The sequence below is a fragment of the Coloeus monedula genome (genome assembly GCF_965178545.1).
Source record: "Coloeus monedula genome assembly, chromosome: Z".
Classification (NCBI taxonomy): Eukaryota; Metazoa; Chordata; class Aves; order Passeriformes; family Corvidae; genus Coloeus; species Coloeus monedula.
Genome location: NC_138822.1, coordinates 50,080,959 through 50,102,151, shown reverse-complemented (window position 1 = coordinate 50,102,151; position 21,193 = coordinate 50,080,959). Strand labels below are relative to the sequence as shown.

General features: G+C 39.5%; 1 protein-coding gene across 1 annotated transcript in view; it reads left to right on the top strand.

Annotated features, from left to right (window-relative positions):
- Positions 1 to 2,027: 2,027 nt before the first annotated feature.
- ROR2 (receptor tyrosine kinase like orphan receptor 2) overlaps positions 2,028 to 21,193 on the top strand; it is a 144,022-nt gene continuing 124,856 nt past the window's right edge. The window contains exon 1 of the mRNA XM_082301059.1: positions 2,028 to 2,251. Coding sequence (XP_082157185.1) covers positions 2,158 to 2,251 — 94 coding nt within the window. The 5' untranslated portion in view covers positions 2,028 to 2,157. The remainder of the gene's footprint in view (positions 2,252 to 21,193) is intronic.

Genomic DNA, 21,193 nt, shown 5'->3' with positions numbered 1-21,193 from the left:
TTCTTGACACTGATTTTATTTATCAATGTGCAACCAAAATTTTCTGTTGATGCAGAGTCAACAGGTGATTTTAATAAAAGAAGGCGCAGAAGGAACTGATCTTGATGAGTTGAGATACAGAAAAGGGGGGTAGGGTGAATTTGTGAGGTCAGAATTTTGATGCAGGTCTCTGCTGTTAGGTATACACTGGAAATGATAAAGAAAGAGGGAAGTAGATTTTCTAACACATCATAATATACCTATAACTGGCAAGGTGCTGTAAATCACCAGTATGTATCAGTCTTCTCAGTACAGCAAGGAAATTAAAAGTGCTCGGTAGAGAAAGAATCTCCACTACTATGTCGAGCTCAAGCCACTCATCATGAGAAAGAGTAAATCAGACTCCCAAAATTTTGGAGGAATGAGGGATATTCAGTGTGGCAGGAAAAAGGATTAGGGTGATCAGGAAACACATAACTGATCATTTCAGAGGAAATTAAAAGATTTAGGGTTTTTTAGGGTAACAACATAAAGACTGGGGTGTGAATCTGTCATTTTATACCATAGAGGGGGGAAGTGGGAAGGATAGTAGTGACACAAGAGAGAAGGAATATAAACTGATCTGAGTACATATAGTCTGGAAATAAGGAGTATGTTCCTAACTATCAAAGAGGCAAAATCTGGAGCAGACTTTAATACAAGGAGTGGAGCTTATAAAAAGGATCATCACTGCTTTTACCATAGGTTTCATATGTTTATGAAAGGGATTTTAAAATGTGTTGTTGTGATGGCAAGGGGCTGAAATCAGTCAGTTCTACATTCCTGCCAAAGAGGGATCAGGACCTCCTTTTGTCATTCTTAGGTGCCAGAAGAATTTTCAAGATGGAACTGAAAACTTGGGAGGAAAGAAACAGGGTGCAAAATAAGGAAGAAAGAATATGTTGTAATGTTTGCCTTTGTTTGCATTAAGAAGTAAATTTAATGGAAAATTAATTTCAGTAAAATTATTGTGAATTTAGAGCTTGATTTGGAGAAGAACTTAAAGGGATTTGTAGGTATTCAGCATTACTCAGCATCAAATCTTTAGAAATGAAATCTGAAACAGTAGAAATGTATTTGCAGAGAAGACATCTAATTAAATATGCTGTTAAAGTATAACTTTAAAAACACAGCAATTAATTGGATGAAGTGTATTCTTGGAGTTTATATGATGTAGTTAAAAGAAGCCTGCTGACACTTCTGCATTAACTTAAAATACTGATTTCTTTGAACTGCAAAGAAAACCCAAACCAAGACAACTCCTTCTTCCCTCCCCCCCCCCATGCCCTAAAAAATTTAATTTTAAAAGCTTACTTAAATTATGCTCAGAATGCCCTTATTTCTGATAGTAAGTAACTTGGAAATATTTTGAAACTTTACTGGGAGCAGATTATTTTTGCCTGCTGAAGACAGAAAGCAAACTTTACTTTTGACACCCTATCCTGAGAGAACCGGTAGAGCGCAAAGGAGATCCCAGCTGTGGTGGAGCGCGTGCTGCGCTGCTGACGCCCCTGTGCGTTTTGGAAGCAAGAGAAACTGTGTTCAATCAACTTGTTTTTAACGTAGTAGGGGTGCAAAAGTTCCTCGATTGTGCAGCGAGAAGGAAGGAGGCAAAGGAGAAAAGCCGTAGCAGTTTTGGGCGATGTGCCCCTTCGCCCGCTTCTTTTTGTTTCATTGGGGATTTTTGTGAGGAAGATTGCAGGCTCCTGAGGCTTCTGGGAGCAGGACTCGCCTTTCAGAGGGTGCCCAAGTCCTGCTGGCTCCTGGTGGTCGTCGAGTGAGGAGGGAAAATGTGTGCGGCCTCGCCCGGGGCCGGAGGCTGCCCCCGGCAGAGGGTGCCGGAGCGCAGGGACTGTCCTTGTCCTGTCCGCCCCTCGGTGCCGCACCCCTCCCCTGTGTCGGGTCCCGGGTGACGTTCGGATGCTGGGGAAGGAGGAGGCGGAGGAGGAGGAGGAGGAGGGGAAAGGAGCGCAGCTTCCTCCGCCCCCAGTCGGGGTCGGTCCGTTAGCAGGAGCGCAGGGCCGGGGCGGCGGTGCCCGGGACGAGTTTGCGGCAGCGCCTCCGGACCCCTCTCCGCCCCAGGCGCTGCTCCCTGCGGGCTACCTGCGGGATCTGTGCCGCGGCGGCCGGGCGGGCAGCATGGACCCCGCGGCGGCGGCGGGACGGCGGGGGGCGGCGGGCCGCCTCCTGCTCCTGCTGGCGGCCGCGTCGCTCCTTCGCCTCCGCGCGGCAGGTAAGGAGCGGGCCCCCGGCTGGAGGGGAGGATGCCTCTGCTCTTCGAGTAGGGGTGTGTGGGGAAAGGGGAGGCAGGGGAAGCTGCTCCAGTTCCTAGGAGAATTGCGCGTATCCATTTGGGACCGGCGGAGCCGCCAGCATCCCCAGGTGGTGGTTCATGGTGGTTACTTTTTCTTTTCTTTTCTTTTCTTTTCTTTTCTTTTCTTTTCTTTTCTTTTCTTTTCTTTTCTTTTCTTTTCTTTTCTTTTCTTTTCTTTTCTTTTCTTTTCTTTTCTTTTCTTTTCTTTTCTTTTCTTTTCTTTTCTTTTCTTTTCTTTTCTTTTTTCTTTTTCCGCTTTCTTTTATTTTTTTTTTTTCTTCCTTTCTCTCTTTCTTTACGCCATCCTTTTTGTTTTCTTTTATTTTTTTTCCCGGTTCTTCTTGGCACAATGGAAACCTGATGTTGTGTTCTTTATAAGGGGGCGGGGGTTGGCAGGAGGCGAGGGCAGCTAAAACTTTTACCCTGAGCGCATCCCGGCGCCTCTGCACCACTCTAGCGGCAGGCTCTTCGTGCCTCTTTTCGGCGGGTTCAGCGCTCCGAGGCTGGTTGGTAGCCACTGAGGGGGGCAGGGTGAAGGGAGAAAGAAGGAGAAAACAAAGGAAAACTTCGGGGTTTTGTTGTTGCCGAGGGTGGATAGCAATGTGTGGAGCCTCCTCCTTCACTCTGCCCGCCCTCCAGCCCTCTCCTCGGAATGGTTATAATAATGTGTTATTATTTGGGACGTTGAGTGTTGCCAGAATCTCAGCGGGAACCAGGAGGGGATTAAAGTTGAGTGGGCGAGGGGGCAGCCGCCGTGCTTGCAGCTCATGGAGGCTCGGCGGGGGTTCTTTCTGTGTGTTTTTGAGCTTTAGAGGGTCCCATTTTCTCTGTGTACCTGGCCGACCCTCAGGGACTGAGAAGGTCAGACTTTGGGCTCAGGAAACACTAGGGCGCGCGGTTCAGTGAGCTCCGCGATTGTTTTTAGGGCTGAATAAACTGTCCCTATTAACATCTGACCTTGCGCCGTGGCAGCAGCGCCGCTGCTGCTGAACAGATGCCAGTTTGTCCGACATCTCCGAGGGTAGCGCCGTGATTTACAGAGACCTTAGGGAATGTGTAGGGTTGGAAAGCCACGATGGTGTAAGACACAGTTCCTGTAAAAGACGCCGCATAATTTTTTTTCTTTTTTTTTTTAAAAATTTCCCTCCTCCGCTCACGCCTAAGTTGTGTGGTGCTTTCAGGGCAGGAAAGGGGAGGCTTAACGTTTTCGTTTTCTCTGGGATGTGAAATGCACCGTCGAGGTAGGAGCTGCCGGATCCCGCTCTTTGATCTTTCATGAAGCCGTTCTCTGGAAAATTGCCCTCTCCCCCTCTACAGCAGATAAACCTTACTCACAAAGTCCTTCCCGGGATTCCTTGCCCAGGGACCGAGGGAGCAGATGACAAGGCTGCACCATTTCCATGCCATGTTTGTATTCCTTCCCCTTCTGTCCTCACCGGGCAGTGCGGGAGCTCGGCGGGTTGGCAGAGCCTTCCTCCCCCGCCTTTCCTAGCTTTAACTTAATTGCACCGACGTGCTGGAGGAGACCGATGATGTCTTTAAGGAAAAACAGTGATGCTGCAGATTAGAGGGGACTTGTTAATCAATTGCACGTTTGAAAGACCTTTTCTTCCCTTTGTTGCTTTCACTAATCCGTTTAGCTCTCCCCGGGAGGTGACAGATGCCTTTATTTCCTGTTATTCAGCTCCGGGGTCCGAGGTCTTGCCATTTGTTGCCTTACCATGAAGGGAGAGGGTCAGCAGAAAGCTAGAGGTCTGGGAGCTTTCCGGGCGAGAGCAGGAGGCGGGCATGTTACAGCTCGCGGATTTGGGGTCAGTTCCCGTTGCGTTTATTTTTCCTTGAGCCTTTATTGCTCCCTTTGAAGAGGCTGCCCCGCTGCTCTGCCCCTCCTGCAGGGTCCGGGGCTCCGGGGATCCCCCGGGGCCGCAGGGAGGATGACGTTCGTGCTCTGACGGTTGTAAGAGGAGATGCCGGATTGTCTGTCCCCGGCCCCGCTTTATTCCCTTCACCCTGAGCAGCTCGATCTGTTTTCCGAACGCAGCAGGAGGGAGGTGTGCACAGTGTCCCGTGAGCTTCTTCCCTTTCTTCATTCTTTTTTTCGTTCGTTCCCTTACCCTCCGGTGCAGCCCGAGAACACCGACGCTTGTGCATCTGCCACGGCCAGACTCTCTCTGCCCTCCCAGAGCCTCCCCACAGCTTCCCGGGGGGTGGAGGAGTGCACGCTCCCGGGAACCTCTGGCCGGGCGCGGAGCTGCCCACGGGTGGAGCGCCTGGCGCCGGGAAAACGGGCCGAAAAAGCGCTGGGAGTGTGGCAGCGTACCTCCGTCTTCATTTGTGGGCAATGGTACTGCTCCGTCCACTTGTATATGCTCTCAGGAGACATGTCAAGTTTCAACCTTCTCGGAGGCAGTATAAAATCATAAATTACCATTAAAAGCGCGTTTGGAGTTTATCCTTTTATTTTAGAACTTCCCCATAAACAGGCTCGTGATAATCGCCTCAACCACCTGTAGAAAGCGTGGATTCACTCTACTTCGATAGGCATGAAGTTTGAGACTCCATTTTCTTCTCTGAATAAGCGTCACAGTGGTTGAGAGCCCATAATCACAGCAATAAATACTTGTGTACTTCTATTGTTGAGGGGTATTCTTCTGTTTAATTAGATTTGCTTAATGGTAAACAGAGTAATTGTTACTCTACATTTCACTTAAAGGTTTATTTTTGAAAATGTTATTTCAGCCTTTCCAGTGTTCACTTTTAGAATATGGCCAGGTGAGAGGCAACAGCAATGAGGATGGTCATTTGTTGAAAATGGTGATGCACAATGGACTCGGCTTACAGACTTTTGCCCCCTTGCCATTAAATAGGAAAAGACATTTAATCAACTGGAAATTGATGCTCACGTGACTTGAGAAGTATGCAGAAAGCAGTGTTCAAAAAAAAAAAAACAAAAACCACAACAACTCTGTCAACGCAATATCTGGGAATGAAAACATAATGGTAACTCATGGCTGTGATTTTGAAAGCCCTGAAGTTTGTAATGTTCTACCTAACTTCACAAAGAGAAAACCTCTCTAATTTCTGAGAGTACAGTGTTTGTGGAGAAATAAATACAAGCACGGATTACTTCTGAATGTCTTTAAATGCCTAACTACAAAAAGTTATAAAATATTTTGATCTCAAAAGTTGCATAAGACTTAGCTGTAGCTCCATCCTGACTTCAATAAAAGAGATTCGGCTCTGGAAATTTTACACAGGTCATCTCATAAAAGTCAGTACATCTTTGAGTACAAGGAGTTTTCAGATAGCTTTTAATAAATGATATTGCCCACATTAACTATTTTTAGGTCAAATCTTAATCAAACCCTTTTTAGCGTTAATTAAATTGTTAGTTTAGTGATGAAGTTTATCATTGGGTCAAGAGTTGGCACTGGATTTTTTTTCCCCTTGAGTGTCTTGATTAAATTAAGGATTTGTAATGGAATTGCACTTATTTCCTTAATCACTTTGTTGCTGTAAACAGCATAGAAATGCAAGATGCTGGAAGAAGAGGACCAGATGAGAGATGAAGCAAATTAATCCTGTTTAGTGAGTTTTCAGTTGTTTGCAGAGAAGCTGATCTTTTTTCTAAACTCACTGCACTTTGTCTAAGGTGTAAATAGCTTTCAGAACTGTCATTGACATAGGAATATGTTTAACCACTAATTAAAGGACTTGTGGAGTCCTTTTCATGGCTTATTTTCAGTGTCTTAAATTCCTATTTTATATTCAATAAAAATGTCTTTTAGAAGCAGCCAGCATCTCAAGCTTTTAATCATACTTCTGACTGAGAGAATTTATTTTAAAGGTCTCTTTGTATTTATTTTTTTTAACATTGCAGACAAAGAAAAATATTAAGCAAACTTTCATTTTTTTAAAAATAATAACTCCTTTTATAGATGTTCTCTGTTGCCTTGTGTGGTTGCTCAGAAGGAAGAAATGCTACTTACAGTATTCCATCTAATTTATAGCATCTGTCACTATGTTCTCTGTGCAAAGAATGGTTTGCTATTTAAGTTTGTTTATTCATTGTGAGGCTGTTGCTTTATAAAGGAAGTTGTCATTAGGCTCAGCATGTCTGGAAAGCATGCAAGCACTCAAGTCTTCTAATCCAGTGACTACAAAGTAGTTAACGCTTCAAAGAAAAGGAACGACAGGATTTTGTTGCACTGAAAGAAGATGCATTGTTTGTTAATCCTGCTTTTAGTTGTTACTCCACTAAAGACTACTACAGCATTTCTAGTAATCATTCGGGACAAGCATGGATTTTGCTTAAATTATTGTCTTTTCTCTTGGTTTTTTTCTAAACGCGTAAGTAGTGAAATGTCCCTTACCGGGTTCTTGCATTTACTTTTTCTGGGACTTTGCCATACACCAATATTCACTTGCAGCATCCTGCTAGATAGTTTTGCTGATGTTTTCCACACACTTGACTCACAACCCAGCTTTTGCCTTTGACATCTGTTTGTCCTCCTCGGCCAGCTCGGGAAAGGACTTCCTCTTCCAAGTGATGCCAGCTTGTGATCTTTTTTTAAAACTAAAAATGTCTGTACATGGCTTTCCAGGCCATAAACCATACTTTTCAAAAAGTCAAAAGGCGATCTCTTAGTTATAAATTGTGACTTTGTGTTTTAGATGGCAGGGGACAAAAGCTTTCATTTAAGAACACAAACCAATCTGCATTGTAGTATCAGTGAGAACAAGAAATCACTATAGAAATATATTTCACTAAGTAGTGCACTCTTACTGTGATGGGCATAAGTAGATGAATTCCACCAACATTGAAGACCCAGTATGGGTATCCTACATACAGTTCCGTCCTTCTGAGCTGGTGTTGAATCAGTTTGTGTGTATCTCCATGCGCCATTATGGACACGTATCAGTAGCGTGTGCTGCTTCAGGAAGCAAAGGGACTCCTCTGTGCTGATTGAATTAGCCCTCATGTCTATTTATGCCTTCTGTTTTTGCCGTAATGTTTGCCTGTCTTTGAAGGCGAGTGAAGGAGAGCGATACACAGTAGCTGAGGGAGGGGAAGGGTATCACCTTTATTACTGGTTCGGTAGGAGGTATCTAAAGAATGAGGGTGGTTTCACGTGCCTGTTGCTCTGAGTCTAGAGCAGAGTTCATTAAATGCTCTCCTAAAGGCTGTGTGTGGTTGGTGAGGGCGTAGTTTCACAGACACCTGAAGCTCCTAGTTTATTTAGTTAAATCAGCAAGTTGGCTCTGCTGGAAAGTAGTCATAGAGAAAAAATGAAAGAATACATGGACAGCGAATTAGCACAAGAGATAAGGCATTTTTTTCTTCCACTCTAATGATTTTTGCTGAAGCAGAAGGAAGATAATTTGTCTGGGTACTGCTTGCAGGAGCAGCAAAGTAAAATGAGTGGGGAAATATTGGGGATCACGGTTTCCCAGAGTTTGGTTTTAAGGTGTGAGTAGCTGAATCAGAAAATTAGATTGGATCCCCATTTGGCATTTTGTCCCTGAGCAATCCATCAGTTTCACATGTCTAACATACCTTTTGGATTTGAAATTTCTATTCAGATGTGATTTTCTTAAGACAGCAACAAACAAGTTCAGTGTTCTTTCTTGAACAAAAAGACCCCTTGTGTATATTGTCATACCTGTGAAACCTCTACTGAACTTAGATTTCTGTCTTGTAATTGCTTTGTTGGACTTCCTTTTATATGAACAGAATAAACATTTAATTCTGTAACTCCAGATTACTTGTCTTCATCACTTGCCACTTGTCTTCATCAGAACTGCTCTAGGGTGTTCATTTAACACGTCATCTGGTGAGTATGTTTTCAAGGTGAAATAGTTTCTATAAATGGTTTTCCTTGCTTTTTATAGTTTAACACATTAACATTATTTTTTTCCCCCCATGGTATTGTCTAGATAAGAAGAATGACTTGACTGGTTGTATAAGGAAGAGTTCTAGAATTCTGAAGGCTTACTTTTCAAAACAGTCTACACAACTGTCTAGTTGAATAATAAATGAAGCTATCAATGGATTAATTCTTTATCAAAGCAATAGCACAGTCACATATTCAATTATTGTGTAGATAGAGAACAGATAATGTACCACAAAAGACAGGAAGAATTTTATTCCTGTGTCTTTAAGTATAAAAATTAGGGTTGAAAATAATAAACTTAATTAATACTAGTCAGAAAAACTCTCCTAAGTCAAATGAACTGTAAACAAACAAACAAACAAACAAAAATTTATTGTATGTAAGTGTAAAAGAGGAATCAAAGAGCTCTACCAAAGACAGACTAATGAGAGTGGCAGACTGCTGCACAAATGGAGAAGATTGCTTTCTTCCATGTCTACAACAGAATAGATGGGTGTTGTATCTCTAACTTTTCTAATAAAGAAATAATAATCTGAAACTGGTACAGCAGGTCCATGTGAGAGTGGTATGATAAAACTGTAATTGTCTATGGGACAGCCAGTGCTGGCAGATTGCACATTGAGGGACAGGAGGTCTGAGGCACAGCAGTGCCACCTTAGATCAGACGAAGTTGTTGTGGGACCTTGCTTGTTTGTTCTTCTCTTTGGAGGCAGAACAAGCAAAGGTCTTGTTGTATAAGAAGCTCTCTGGAAGAAAAAAGCCAAGAAGGACTGTTCTAGAAACATTAATTCAGTTTGCCTGGGTTTGCGTGAGAAATTACTCCCATGAGTGCATCAAAAGTATTTTTGAATAGAACAAGGTCAGAAAATAAGAAAATGGGAAAAAAAACCCGAAAAATAGTGTTACTTGATAGTCTTGGACTACTGCAGCTGAGTGACTTTAGAGTAGGTTCTGTCAATCTCTTGTATGAACCAATAATAAATAGAACTGCTTGAAAGCTTAAGATGCCTCAACAATGTATAAAATTTTCTGCCTTGTTCATGATCATAAAATTTAGAAGGAAGTTATAGTATGCAAAGAGAATGCTGAGATTTTTTATCCTTAAAATGAAAAAGCTTGTATTCTGGGAGATAAGTTAAGTAATAGTTTTGCTATGCTTGGTTCTTGTTCAGAAAAATGACACAGCAGAATTGTGTTATAGATAAACCCAATAATAATATTAGAGCTAGTAAGGTTGCAGCAATGTTTCTATCTATAATAAAATTTATCCCTTCTTAAAAATCCAAAAGCATAAGTAGGCAAGTGAAGGCTGCAGACAGAGAACCCCAATGTAATATCATCTGTACTCTTTTATTTCAGGCATTAATCGTTCTGTTCTGATTCTAAATATGTGCTGCTTTCAGATTTTGCTGACAAACAGAGGAGCATTTTTAAAATAAATTGTCCTCTTAACATGTGCTGCCCTGACATATATTTTTCAAGTAATGCAAAACTATGGGAACTGTATATCAGAGAGCTGACTGGACAAAAATTAACCCTGCAGAATCCAACGCTGTTCTGGCCTGGTCCCTGAATTGGCTTACCTCCAGTACCATGGACCACCAGCATTGGTGTGGGGAAGAGAAGATAGATGGCTGGGAGGAGGAGCACATGGCGGCCCTGGCAGAGCAGCTTAAATTGCCATGGGACTGTATTCTTGGAGAGAGAAAATCATACATGCAAAAATATTAGCATAATTTTGTGGGCTAGAAAATGTAGAGACACTTCCACAATATTACTGTAGTTGATGACTGTCTAAGGTTTGGATTCTGCAGAGTGAAGATGAACCTGTGCAGTTTAAGTAAGAAAATTCTCACCTGCCTCAAAAGTCTAGTCTGCAAACAGGTGTTTGTTTAGTTTTCAGATTCTCACCACAAATCGTCTTAGCTATTTGTCTTTGTGTTAGAACTGTTGGATCTTCAGCAGTTGTTACTTAAGCTGCATTTTAGGAGTCCACTGAGTTTTTCATTGCATTATAAGTAAGAATAAATGATCTTTGAAATTAAATGTCTTAATAAAACAAGGGAGTCTTTTCAGTACAGTAAACAAGGAAATGGACAGAATGCAAGTTTTGTGAAGATTCTGAAGATCTATCAAAGCTTTCTGAGTATTCTTTTAGTTGAAAATACCAAGGATCTTGTAGCATCTCTCAGTAATTACTCTTTTAAATCTTACAACTTCCTGTGGAGAAATACAAATCATGCTGCTTTTGAGTTAATGTGAAACATTTCTCTCATCAAGTTGAAAAGAAAAAAGGGGAGGAGTCTATGACAGGGAAACCAGAAACCTACGTTCATATAAGAATTTCCTTTTTTGGGGAGTGGGAAATTAAAATTATTTATGGTGCTCTAGGAACTCAGTAGTTGAAGAATGAGCTTAAACATAAAAAAAATGTTTTAAAAATTGTAGTTGTAGTGGTGGTTAATGATGACTCCTTTCATGGTAGACCAGAATACCTTAGAAAGGGAGAAGTGGTAATACGTAGATAAAATTGCAAGCTTGAACAGGATCTGAACCAAACCTACATGAGAAAAACATATCTGCTGTTGTTTTAATTTTAAAAATAGCTGTGCTTCATAGCTCTGCCTGGAAACAATTTAATACAACAAATTGATTTTTGTAGAAAGTATTTCCAGCCAGACCAGAAGCAGTACTTAAAAAAATACCTTGAAAGGGTGAGTCTGTTCTTTATACTTGGTTTCGCAAACTCAGTGAATTTGGATATTTATATCTGAAATTATGGATAGTAATTCAACCTCTTTGTCTAAAGCTGATCTCACATTTATCTTTTTCTTTCTGTGTCAGTGTAGAAATATGATTCAGAAATACCTTCTCTAACAGAGGTAGCAGAGAAACTGTTACAAAGTTCATGATACTGTGGTTTTCAAAGTAACAGAAAAAACCCTACCACGTTTCTTTCAAGTTTTATGTCTGGAGAGCTTTTGGATAATGTTGCTCTTGATAAAAATATGCTTATTTTTACTAGTGTGTTATCTAAGAACATATCACATGTAAAAAATGCTTTGAAAAGGATCATGCTAATCAATGACAAGAGCATGCAGAGTTAGGAAAGACACGTTTCAGAAGTTATACCGATCTGTAATCCAAAGGCCAAATTTAAAGTCAGGAGCAGCTTTGATTCTGGAACTTGAGGATTATGTGTTTACGCAGGAAAGGACTGCAAAAACTAAGGTGTTAATTTATAGCATATTTTCAGAATTACAAAACCTGGAAAATACTATCTCACATTTATTACAGAGGCAATTATTAGAAAGTCTTAACTCAGTGTGAAGCTGAAGAGTAAACTAGATGCAGTATTTTCTTCCTGCATACAAGGCCTTAGTGATCAGTGAAATATTTGTAATGTCATCTTTACTTGTACTAAGTCAGACTGGCATGTGATTTATCATTTCTAGAAATAGAGAAAAATCAAATCTCTGTGGTTTACTGTGGTGTTAGGCTCTGTAGAAATTGTTCAAGTGTCTTCACGTCTGTTATATTTTCTGGAAGATCAAGGTCTTCTGTAACCACAGTATGACTGGGGAAAAAAGGGATCTAAAAGGACCTTGAGAGGTTGGATTATTTGTTCTTCAAGACAGAATCAACTTTAGCTGGCATAGCCTATTCTCAGAGGTGACAGGAGCAGAGATGCAGTGACTTCCACTGGCAGGCATGCAGACTTAGTGCTTACTTACACTTGATTGCAATCCAAGTGCATTATTTACTGTTACAATTTGTTCCTCTACCTCTTGCAATTGTGCTTGATTTTATTTTTGTGGCTTCTGAAATAGATGCTCAAACTTTGACACAAATACTTCTCAAAAATTTTCCTGTCTCCTTGTAGATATCTCTCTTTCAACACCCCCTTCACCGTTACTGTTTTCTCAGCCTTTCCTCTTACATCATGTTTTCTGAATCTTGTGGTTGTGCTCATTCTTCTCTACTGGACCTTCTCCAAAACATCTTTCTTCAACTGTGCTAACCAAAACTGGTGTATTCTAGTCCACGCTCTACCAGGACAAGCTGAAGGAAGATGATTGTTTCCTGTATTTACCAGATGACATTTTTATTTCCCAGATTGAAGTCTGACTGTTTTGTGGCAGGATATCCTTGCACAAGGTCTGATCCACTCCAGATCTTCCACAAAGAATTGTTGCTAAGCCCCAGTTTGGTACCAGTGAAATGGTTTAAGCAGGAAACTTTCTGCCTGTCTTCACTCTGTTGCCCATCTTTGTTCCCACCCTCTCCATACTATTTTACTGGTGTTTGATTCCATTTGCTAAGACCAGAATGTTTGCAACACCTAAGAGCTTGGTGTTGCCTGTGGAGTTCAGTAAGGCAGATATCCATAGCACTGAAACTTGTGAAGCTCCACAAGTTCACTGAGACTTAACTCTAATGGTTTTCTAAGGAGCTGTCATTTGCCACTATACAAAATTTCATGTTTCACCTATGAGAATGTCATAGGGGGCAGTTCCCTCCCCACTAGTGACTTCAGGCTCTCATTCCATACAGCATCTTAGATGTCATGTTATGGTCCTCAGGAGCTAAACTTCCCTCAGCAGAAACCCTTGTGACATGTGTAAGACTCTGCTTCTCTGGCTTCTTCTTAAATTACCTGCCTTTCTGTAACTTTTGTTTCTATAGCTCTGGTAAGATACATTTTCATATTGTACCAGATTCATCAGTTTGAAAGGCAGAGAGTTCACATCTGCCTATTTTCAGAGACTGATTTTTTTTTTCTGAGTTCAGATAAAGCTCATAGAAAACTTTGCAAATGACACTTCTCTCTCTGAGTCTTAATATCATGTCTGTGTCAATTTCATGGATTAAAATTACACCCTTTAATCTCACACTGGGTAATGTATTCCTACATTTTACTCTTCAAAGTCCCGTATTGAGTGAGTAGTTGCATGTTGCAAGACCAAGGCAATTAACTAAAACTACTCTAGCTTTTGAAGCATATGATAAAATTAATTTTTAAGCATTAATGCTTCTGTGAAATAAGTTACGGTTTTAAAACTGTAGAAATGATGTAAGAGTAAGTAGGTGTACTTGTCATTGTCTCTACAGGGTTCTCCTCATTTCCTGTGGCTCACATCATCCCATCTTCCTTCATTTTATTTTCTGTTCTTCTAATTTAACCTTTTTCCCTACAGCATGTTTCCTTGTGACACTTGGGTGTTTTGTTGTTTGATTGTTTTCTTTCTGACTAATTCTTCACCCATTGAGTAGCACTTTAGATCTTAGGAATTCACAGACATGTTATGGTTTCCCACTAATGATAGAAAGTATTTCAGTGATCCACAGTGGCTGTTCATAGCTGTCTGGAAAAAAAAGTTCCTGGACAGCAGGTAGGAAAAGTGCCTCCAAAGAGATGGTTTTCTGTGACTGAGCAGTTAGCATCCTCCCTCATAACCCATGTTGCTTGAGAAGCCATTTTACCATCTACAGGTTCTGACCCTTTGGGAGCCTTAATAGTGTAAAAAAATAATGGACTCTGCTTGTTTAGGAAAAAAACTTGCTTTGTTTTTCTGCATGCCAAAAACCAAACTTGTGAAATAGTGAAAATTATTACATCCTTTACTGTTGCACATGTTTAATGTATAAAAACTGTTTGTGGGTTTTTCCCCCACTCTTCGGTGTTTTTTCCTAGTGTGGGGATTGGTTTCCCCTTACCCTTTTTATTCTTTCTTTCCTCCCCTTTCCTTTCTCTCCCCCTTTCTTTTCCCTGTTTCCTTTCTCTCCTTGCTTTCTTTCTTTGTCCCTTTGAACTGATGAAACCGCTCTCTTTGGTAATTCTGAGTCAGCTGGGTCAATCCTGGGCTTTTCTGTGCAGAGACTGCCAAGTTTTTAGAAAGTATGTGGTGGTTTAAGGATTTGGATATATGTCCAAAAGGGACAAGATTTGAGACTTCCAACTGTCTTTAATTTAAAACCATAATTTGGAAAGGATCTTTCCTGAGTCTCAAGAGAGAAAAGCCAATACTTTCATTTATACAATTAGTCATCATTCTCTTCACCATTAGGGTTCTCCTCCCTTCTGAAAAGGCTACAGTTTGTTTTGCTGCCTTAACAAAAATAAGTTTAGTTGATTTAATGTTCTGCTTTCATGATGAAGTGTCTTATCTAGGTCATAGTTTAGCTGTTAACAGTATAGTTATGAAGTGGTAAGAATTCTCTGCAGTGAATTTAGTCTCTAGAGTGGGGCAAAATGCTGTTTAATTAGCAAATAAAGCAGTTCAACTTCAAATTATGTCAAAGTTGACTGCAACAATTTTTATCTTTTAGTAACCTCCTAAATATGTAGAGTGTCTGGAACTGCTCAAAACTCTGGTAATTTGACCTCTGCTATAGAAAAAGCATTTCATATAAATTAATATTGTAAGTAGCTATCCAAGGAAGGGATTTTTTTTGATTTAGAAACCAAGTTAATACTTTTGTATTATGTGCAGACTGTAAAACACAGCTAAAGACTAAGAACATGTTCCTGAGCTCAGTTTTTTGGTACTCAAGGCTCATTTGACTGGCTTATCAAATACTGTGCTAAATCCTTTTAAGTATTTGAAGCTGGTATTTGTGATATTTGCTTGGGATTGTTTTGTCTGTCATGTAACAGTATTATCAGCAGATGTTTCCCTCATTTCTGCATAGTTTTAATTGGTGTTTAACATGATTACAGCCATAGTTTTGAAGGTGCAAGCAGTAGAAATATTCATGTTCCAGGTGTTTCCCGGACATGCAAGGTAAATGCAGTTATTTTAAAAGGAATTCTGTATGAGCTTCACCATAAAAAGTTTTGAAAACAATATTGTTTGGTATTTCATTTATGTCTATTGAAGCAGCAGTAGTTTGTGTCTCTCATGTTTACTAAAAAAATCGTATGTGAGCACTTCTCTCTTTAGTTGATTCTATATCAGGCATGATTTTTGATGTATTGAATTTTGCAATAAATATAGACTAGCACTTACATAATAAGTGAATAATTAGTGATTTACATCACTAACTCATTGGCTCTGTTTCATTAGCTGTAGGGTGCCACCTCAGCTCCATGGGAAATGGTTTTGATTGGATTCTCAGAAACTTAACTTTCCTTGTATTTAATTTACATGAAAAACCATTTCTATGGAGTCCCTATTTCTGGTTTGATCTGGGTAGGCAGACCTTTGTAGAGTGTGGTGTAGAATAGACTAGTTGCTTTAGTCTCCATTCTTATTTTTTCATTTGCATGATTATACATCTGAATGAAAATAAGTCTTCATGAAGATTTGATTTCCTGACTAATGTGTGTTTTTTTAGTAAGATGGTTTATAGTTTACTGTAAGGTTTTGTTGAACTGGAAAACAATGAGTGAACCTGAACCATCTAAAGATAAACTTGTCTGTGTCTCCATGAGACTGGTTGGTGAAGGAAATATGTGAACCATGACTTGTTCATACCTAAGATCCCACAAAACTGTTTGTGTAAAAATCTATAGACTGTTCTGCCATTTCTCCCCCAAACAGCTGTCTGCTGGGATGAACTTTAAAAGACCTGGTTTCATGAGCACATTTTCCATTTTGTTTTACTTCTAAACCAGTTATCTTCCAGAAAGATGAAGGAATTCATTTGTCTCTCATGTAATGGCATTATGAATTGCATGAGGAGCAGTGCTCTTCTGGAAGCAGTCCCTAGCTTTTGTATAAAATAAATAATTAAAGTTTATTAATTAAGGTAGCATTTACACCTCTTTGATAGGGGTAACAATGAGTTTTTAATACTGTAAGAAACAATATTCTCTTGTGAAGATAAAGTGTTAATTTTTTTTTTTACCTGAATAAAAGATTTTAAAAAACAAAAAGTCAGACTTAAATGGTCATAGTGTATCTTTATAAAGTTTGAACTGAAAATCATTTCACTTGCCAGATAGGCATTTTTGTGTTACTTCTGCACCCATTACTGTTCAGCATCTAAAATGGAACAGGGAGTCTCATTTCACTGACACAGTAATAGATTTTGGTGGTATCTTGTTTTGTAGATTCAGTAATACTTTCTGAAACTCCTGTTGCCAAGGCAAACTAATTAACGAAGGCTATTTAATTTTTAAATTGCACAAGAAAGTGAGATAGTCTTGTTTATGAGAAAAATGAGGCAGAAGGAAAGTATGCTGAGAGCAGAGAAGTTTTAGTGTGAGAAAGTTTCTGTACAGTGTGTCCATGCACACGTGGCACCAGACATGATTGTGCATTTACTTAATATGATGTTTAATGAAAAACCTGGGAAAAGTCTGTGAAGAGAAAATAAAAGATCAAAATGCTGAAATAAAAGCTCTAGGTAAGAGATTTCCTGTTGTTGATTTGGATTCAAGTAGTTGAGTAACTAGCTTGCTTACATTTTTATCCAATGAAATATAAAATTTAAGCTCTTATTGCATTTACATATCCTGGCATACATGTACCCTACTGTGTTTAAGTAACTTTGACTAATTTCTGTGGTTCATTCTGAATGATTACTTGTTAAAAGGAGGGAACAGATAACACAGCATAAATGGCAAAAACTTAACAGTCTTTTATGAACAAGCAGTGTCATGAAAAAGTTATTATCAACCAGAATTGTAAAGAGACATATAAAAGTCTGGTTTTAAAACAGGAAGTATTGGAGAAAACTAGGCATTTCATAATTGGATGGAAATCAACAGCTGTTCTAAAGTGACTGAATCTAACATAATCTCTTGCAAAAATGGATTTATTAGAAGATAGGGAAAAGTACGTGAACAATTTTATAATTGACTTATGGAATCATTGCGACTTACATTTCTAGTATATATTTTGAGAAAATTTGTATTTTTCTAATTGATATCAGTGAATAGAAAGCTCCTGTGATAGTCCTTGAAATTATTTGGGGAATAGGAAAAAAGAAAATTTGTCAAAGCATTTTTATTTTAATGGCAGTTCCAGCTTCCTTCTTCACAAAGATGAAGTTAAAGTACTTGACCTACTAGATTTCCATTAGTAATTATTCTATATGCCATCAGTCACTCAGTAGATAGCAAGCTTTTGAAGTCTTTTTGTGGAGGGCTGACTTCCAGGCCTCAGAAGACACTGAAATTCTTGTAGGCATAGGAGAAGGGATTGATCTGAAAGAAGAAACTGAGTAGTGGAGAGTTTTTTTGGGACCAGAAAGCCAAAATGTCATCCAGACATTGCTGCTGTAGAAAAAGCTTGCTTACAATAACTGGTTTGTTTGTTGTTGCTGTTATTTGTTTTTGTTTTGGTTTTTTTTTTCCATTTTATTTTACAGGAGCAACTACACATCTTTAACGGAAGTGGTTGAGCAGTTCCTTTTCTCAAAGTGAACTTTAAGATACTGCTGACCGCAGGAAAATCAAACACTGCCAGGGCATTTTGTCTGCAGTTACTTTTTTGCCCCTCATCCTTTATTCTTTTTTATATGATTGTAAAATGCAGAGGCTAATGCTAGCTACAAGGTAATACTATAAAAAAATGTAATGCTTATCTTCAGGTGTTGTAAAATGGCACGATTCTGTTGCAGTCAGTGAAGTTACAGTGAGTACGTTATTAAACAAATTTAGACTGTCTTAGACTTGACTGATGATGTTTCTAGGTCTTGAATATGTTTCAGGCAAATGTCTGTGTTCAAGCAAACTGTCCTTCCCTTGAAACATTATAGTTCTTATAGTTGTAAATAGCAACATTCCTCTTAACTCTTACCAAAATACAGGAAATTATTTAGTCTTGCGATTTTGCATGTCTTTGCAATTGCTTCCTATTGGATTTCAAGATATCTCTTGTTTTTGTTTTCTTTTGTTTTTCCCTTTTTATTAACTTTTAGTTAAATGATGGGTGAATGATGTTGTTTGGATTACTTGATTACAGTTTATACCATTCATTATTTGCTTCGGCTTTTTTTCCCAAGGGTAAATCAGAAAGGTGGGATATTTTAGACTACTAATAGGCTAGGGATTCTTTCTGAAGGAAAACTGGTTAAAATGAAAGAAAGTTTAAAAATTTTACTTTATGCCTCTAATTTGTGCTATCTTGGTAGATATGTTAATAGATGTGTATATTTTTATACATGTAGAAGTGTATATAAATGAAGTGTAGTCTGCTCTGATGTTTGACAATTTTCATTTGCCTAAGAATTTTTTTTTATAGTTTAGTTTAGTGGTGTATTGTCCTGTTCCTATTGATTTTACCACTTATCTCACTGGAACAGTGTCACTGGAAATTTTGCTTATAAATCTGCTTTAATTTACAGCAGTTTGCTTATCTTCAAGTTGATCCCTGTATTTTTATTGAGGGAAGGCTTTCTGAGAGTGCTGGAGCTGTCAAATACAGTCAAGCCAATGGTCATGTGTGGGATTTTTCTTGACAGACTGAATTTACAGTGTGGTCACCCTGAAGAGACTGATGTTTGGTTACGAGATGGACTGATGGCCAAATCTAATAGGGCAAGGAATGACAGGAAATGAAAAGAATTGAACATTAGTTAGGCTAGACACTGAATAGAAAAAAGAAGTGGAAATATGCACCATTTTGAGATAATTAGGGCTGGAAAGGACCTCAATTCCTCATGGGATCAAGGCCTCACTCAAAGAAGGGCTAACATTTAAGTTAAGTCACCAAAGAAAAAACAGATTTCACTAAAGCATTTTTCTTTTCTCTTGGCAGTCCTGCTTTACAGTGTCTTTCATATTTCCTTTTTTTCTGACCTTGCAAGAATCATCTGTTGAATTAAAAGAAGTATGAGTCAAATTTTAACCTGTAATGCTTGATTGCATGAGGACTGCCTAGACAGCCTCAGGTTGCCATGAGCACTTTAATTTCTCTCTCTATGCATAATAGGAATGATAATCTGAGTCAGTGGGGAGTTGAGATCCTCATCGTTTACTGCTTTGAAGATGAGGTTATATAGCTGTAATTACTGATAATACCTGACCTAAGCCCTTTCCCTTTAGCAGGCAATGCGTGATTTTTTACCTTGTATACTTTAACTACATTTGAAAAAGAGTTGTTAAAAGAGATGTCTGGCCTCAAGAACATTTTGTTGTTTAAACTTTCTGGTTAAACAACTGCTCTTTTTAATTGCCCTTGTCCTGCAGAATCTGAGCTCTCATTATATTTTCCTAATATAATTTTGGTAAATGCCTTCCTAGCTCCTCTGTTTCTCTGACAAATTTGAAAATGTTTTCGGGTTTATTGCTCTAGTCCTCAGCCTTTCAGAAGAGTTTTCTTTCCCCCTTTTTCTGTGATCAGCAGACAGTGTGTAAAGTTGTGCAGTTCTGCATCTTTTTTTGGAAAAAGCATACGCTTTTAAAAGTATCTTTTTATGGCTCTTACACCTATCATGACACACCATGTACAGGAAGAATATTTTTGGGAGCCAGCATTCATATTCTCCCATCAGAAAGATGGCTCAGTTCCAATATACTGTTGTAACTGTGACAAGCACATAAATTAAACACAAAATATTTTTTTTCTTGTGTATTTACAGTTTTGATACTGATTTTGCAACTATCTTTTGCAGCTAGGCCCTGGATTTTAGCCTTGAATATTCAGGCTCACTTGGAAACCTGTCTTGCTGATTCTTGGCCAGTTAATAGTTCCAAGTGGATGCAATTTAATAACCCTTGTGCTGTTTTGATTTGTCTCCCACACCATCTGGTCTATGTCTTGCTCCTGGTCTTTTTTTTTCCTGTCTTAAAGGATAGTATTTTTTCAATAATTCAAACTTTCAAGCATGTCATCTGAAAGTGTAGCTTGCTCTGAAATTTCCCTGTGCAATGTGTATTTCCAGAAAGAAGGCTTTCTGTATACACAGGAAAAAGAACATGAACAGGAACCTGTGGACAGGTTGGAATGGCAGGAATGTAGTGCACAGTAAAGATGTGTGTTTCTTCACACTGAAATATTGTTTAAACACATTTCAAGAGTTAAATTATTTCATGGCTCCAAGGTCTCCTGGATGGCTCTCTGTATTTCTCTCTAGGGGCCTCCACGTTTAATTATTGGAGTGGCAAGAGATGTCTTTGAAATACAAAATCACTCAGCCCTTGCTGAGATGAAAGTTAAGTGTTGTGATGAAGCTTGTAGTCTACTAACTGAGCTTATTTATACTTGATGTAGTAAAGATAACTTAGACTACTGCTAATTAAGCTTAGCTCTGTTTGTCATAATGTTTCGAAAATACTGGGTAAAAGGTTTGTTCATGTTGTGTGAAGGTACAAATTTTTGACAACATTTTTTCAAATTTTGGATGATTGTTTGCCTGCCATAGCCTGGATGCTTCTCCCTTAGGCTTTCTCTATATTTAAAAAAAGTTTCTTTAGCCAGCATTCAGTTTATTTCTGATTTATGTGTAGTTTTTGCTAATCTGGCGTCTGTGTTGTGTAGACTGGAAAGACTGAAGGGGTGGGTTTTGTTCTGCCCCATGTTGTGGGTGTTGGTTGGGAGTAGCTGCTGGGGAAGCAGCAGGTGAATTTGCCTACTGTGTTACCTGGTGGCTAAGCAGCGGCACCAGCGGTCTGTGCTGCAAAGAGAAGGGAAGGCTGAAGGTGTCCATCCCAGGTTTGGCTGGATTTGTGTTGCTGTCTTCACAGCAATTACTCAACACCTTCAGTTCAAATTGCACTCTTCCTCAAGCAGGTGACAGTGGTGTCTGGCTCTGGGGTGGGGGGTGCCCACAGCCCCGTGCCCGAATGTGCCTGCTTGATCCATGCCTACACATGTGTCTCGTTCCCCTGGCAGAGAAAGTGAGCTTGGTGGGTCCAGGTGGCCTGTGAGGCACTGACTCCTGCTACCTCAAGGATTTCACTAACCTTCTGCCCCTTTTGGCACCCCTTCACCTTATTTTCAGGTCCATATTTTAGAACTGTGACACAAACTCTTACCTTACACTTTTCAGCCTTGCTCCCATCCTCTCAGAGGAG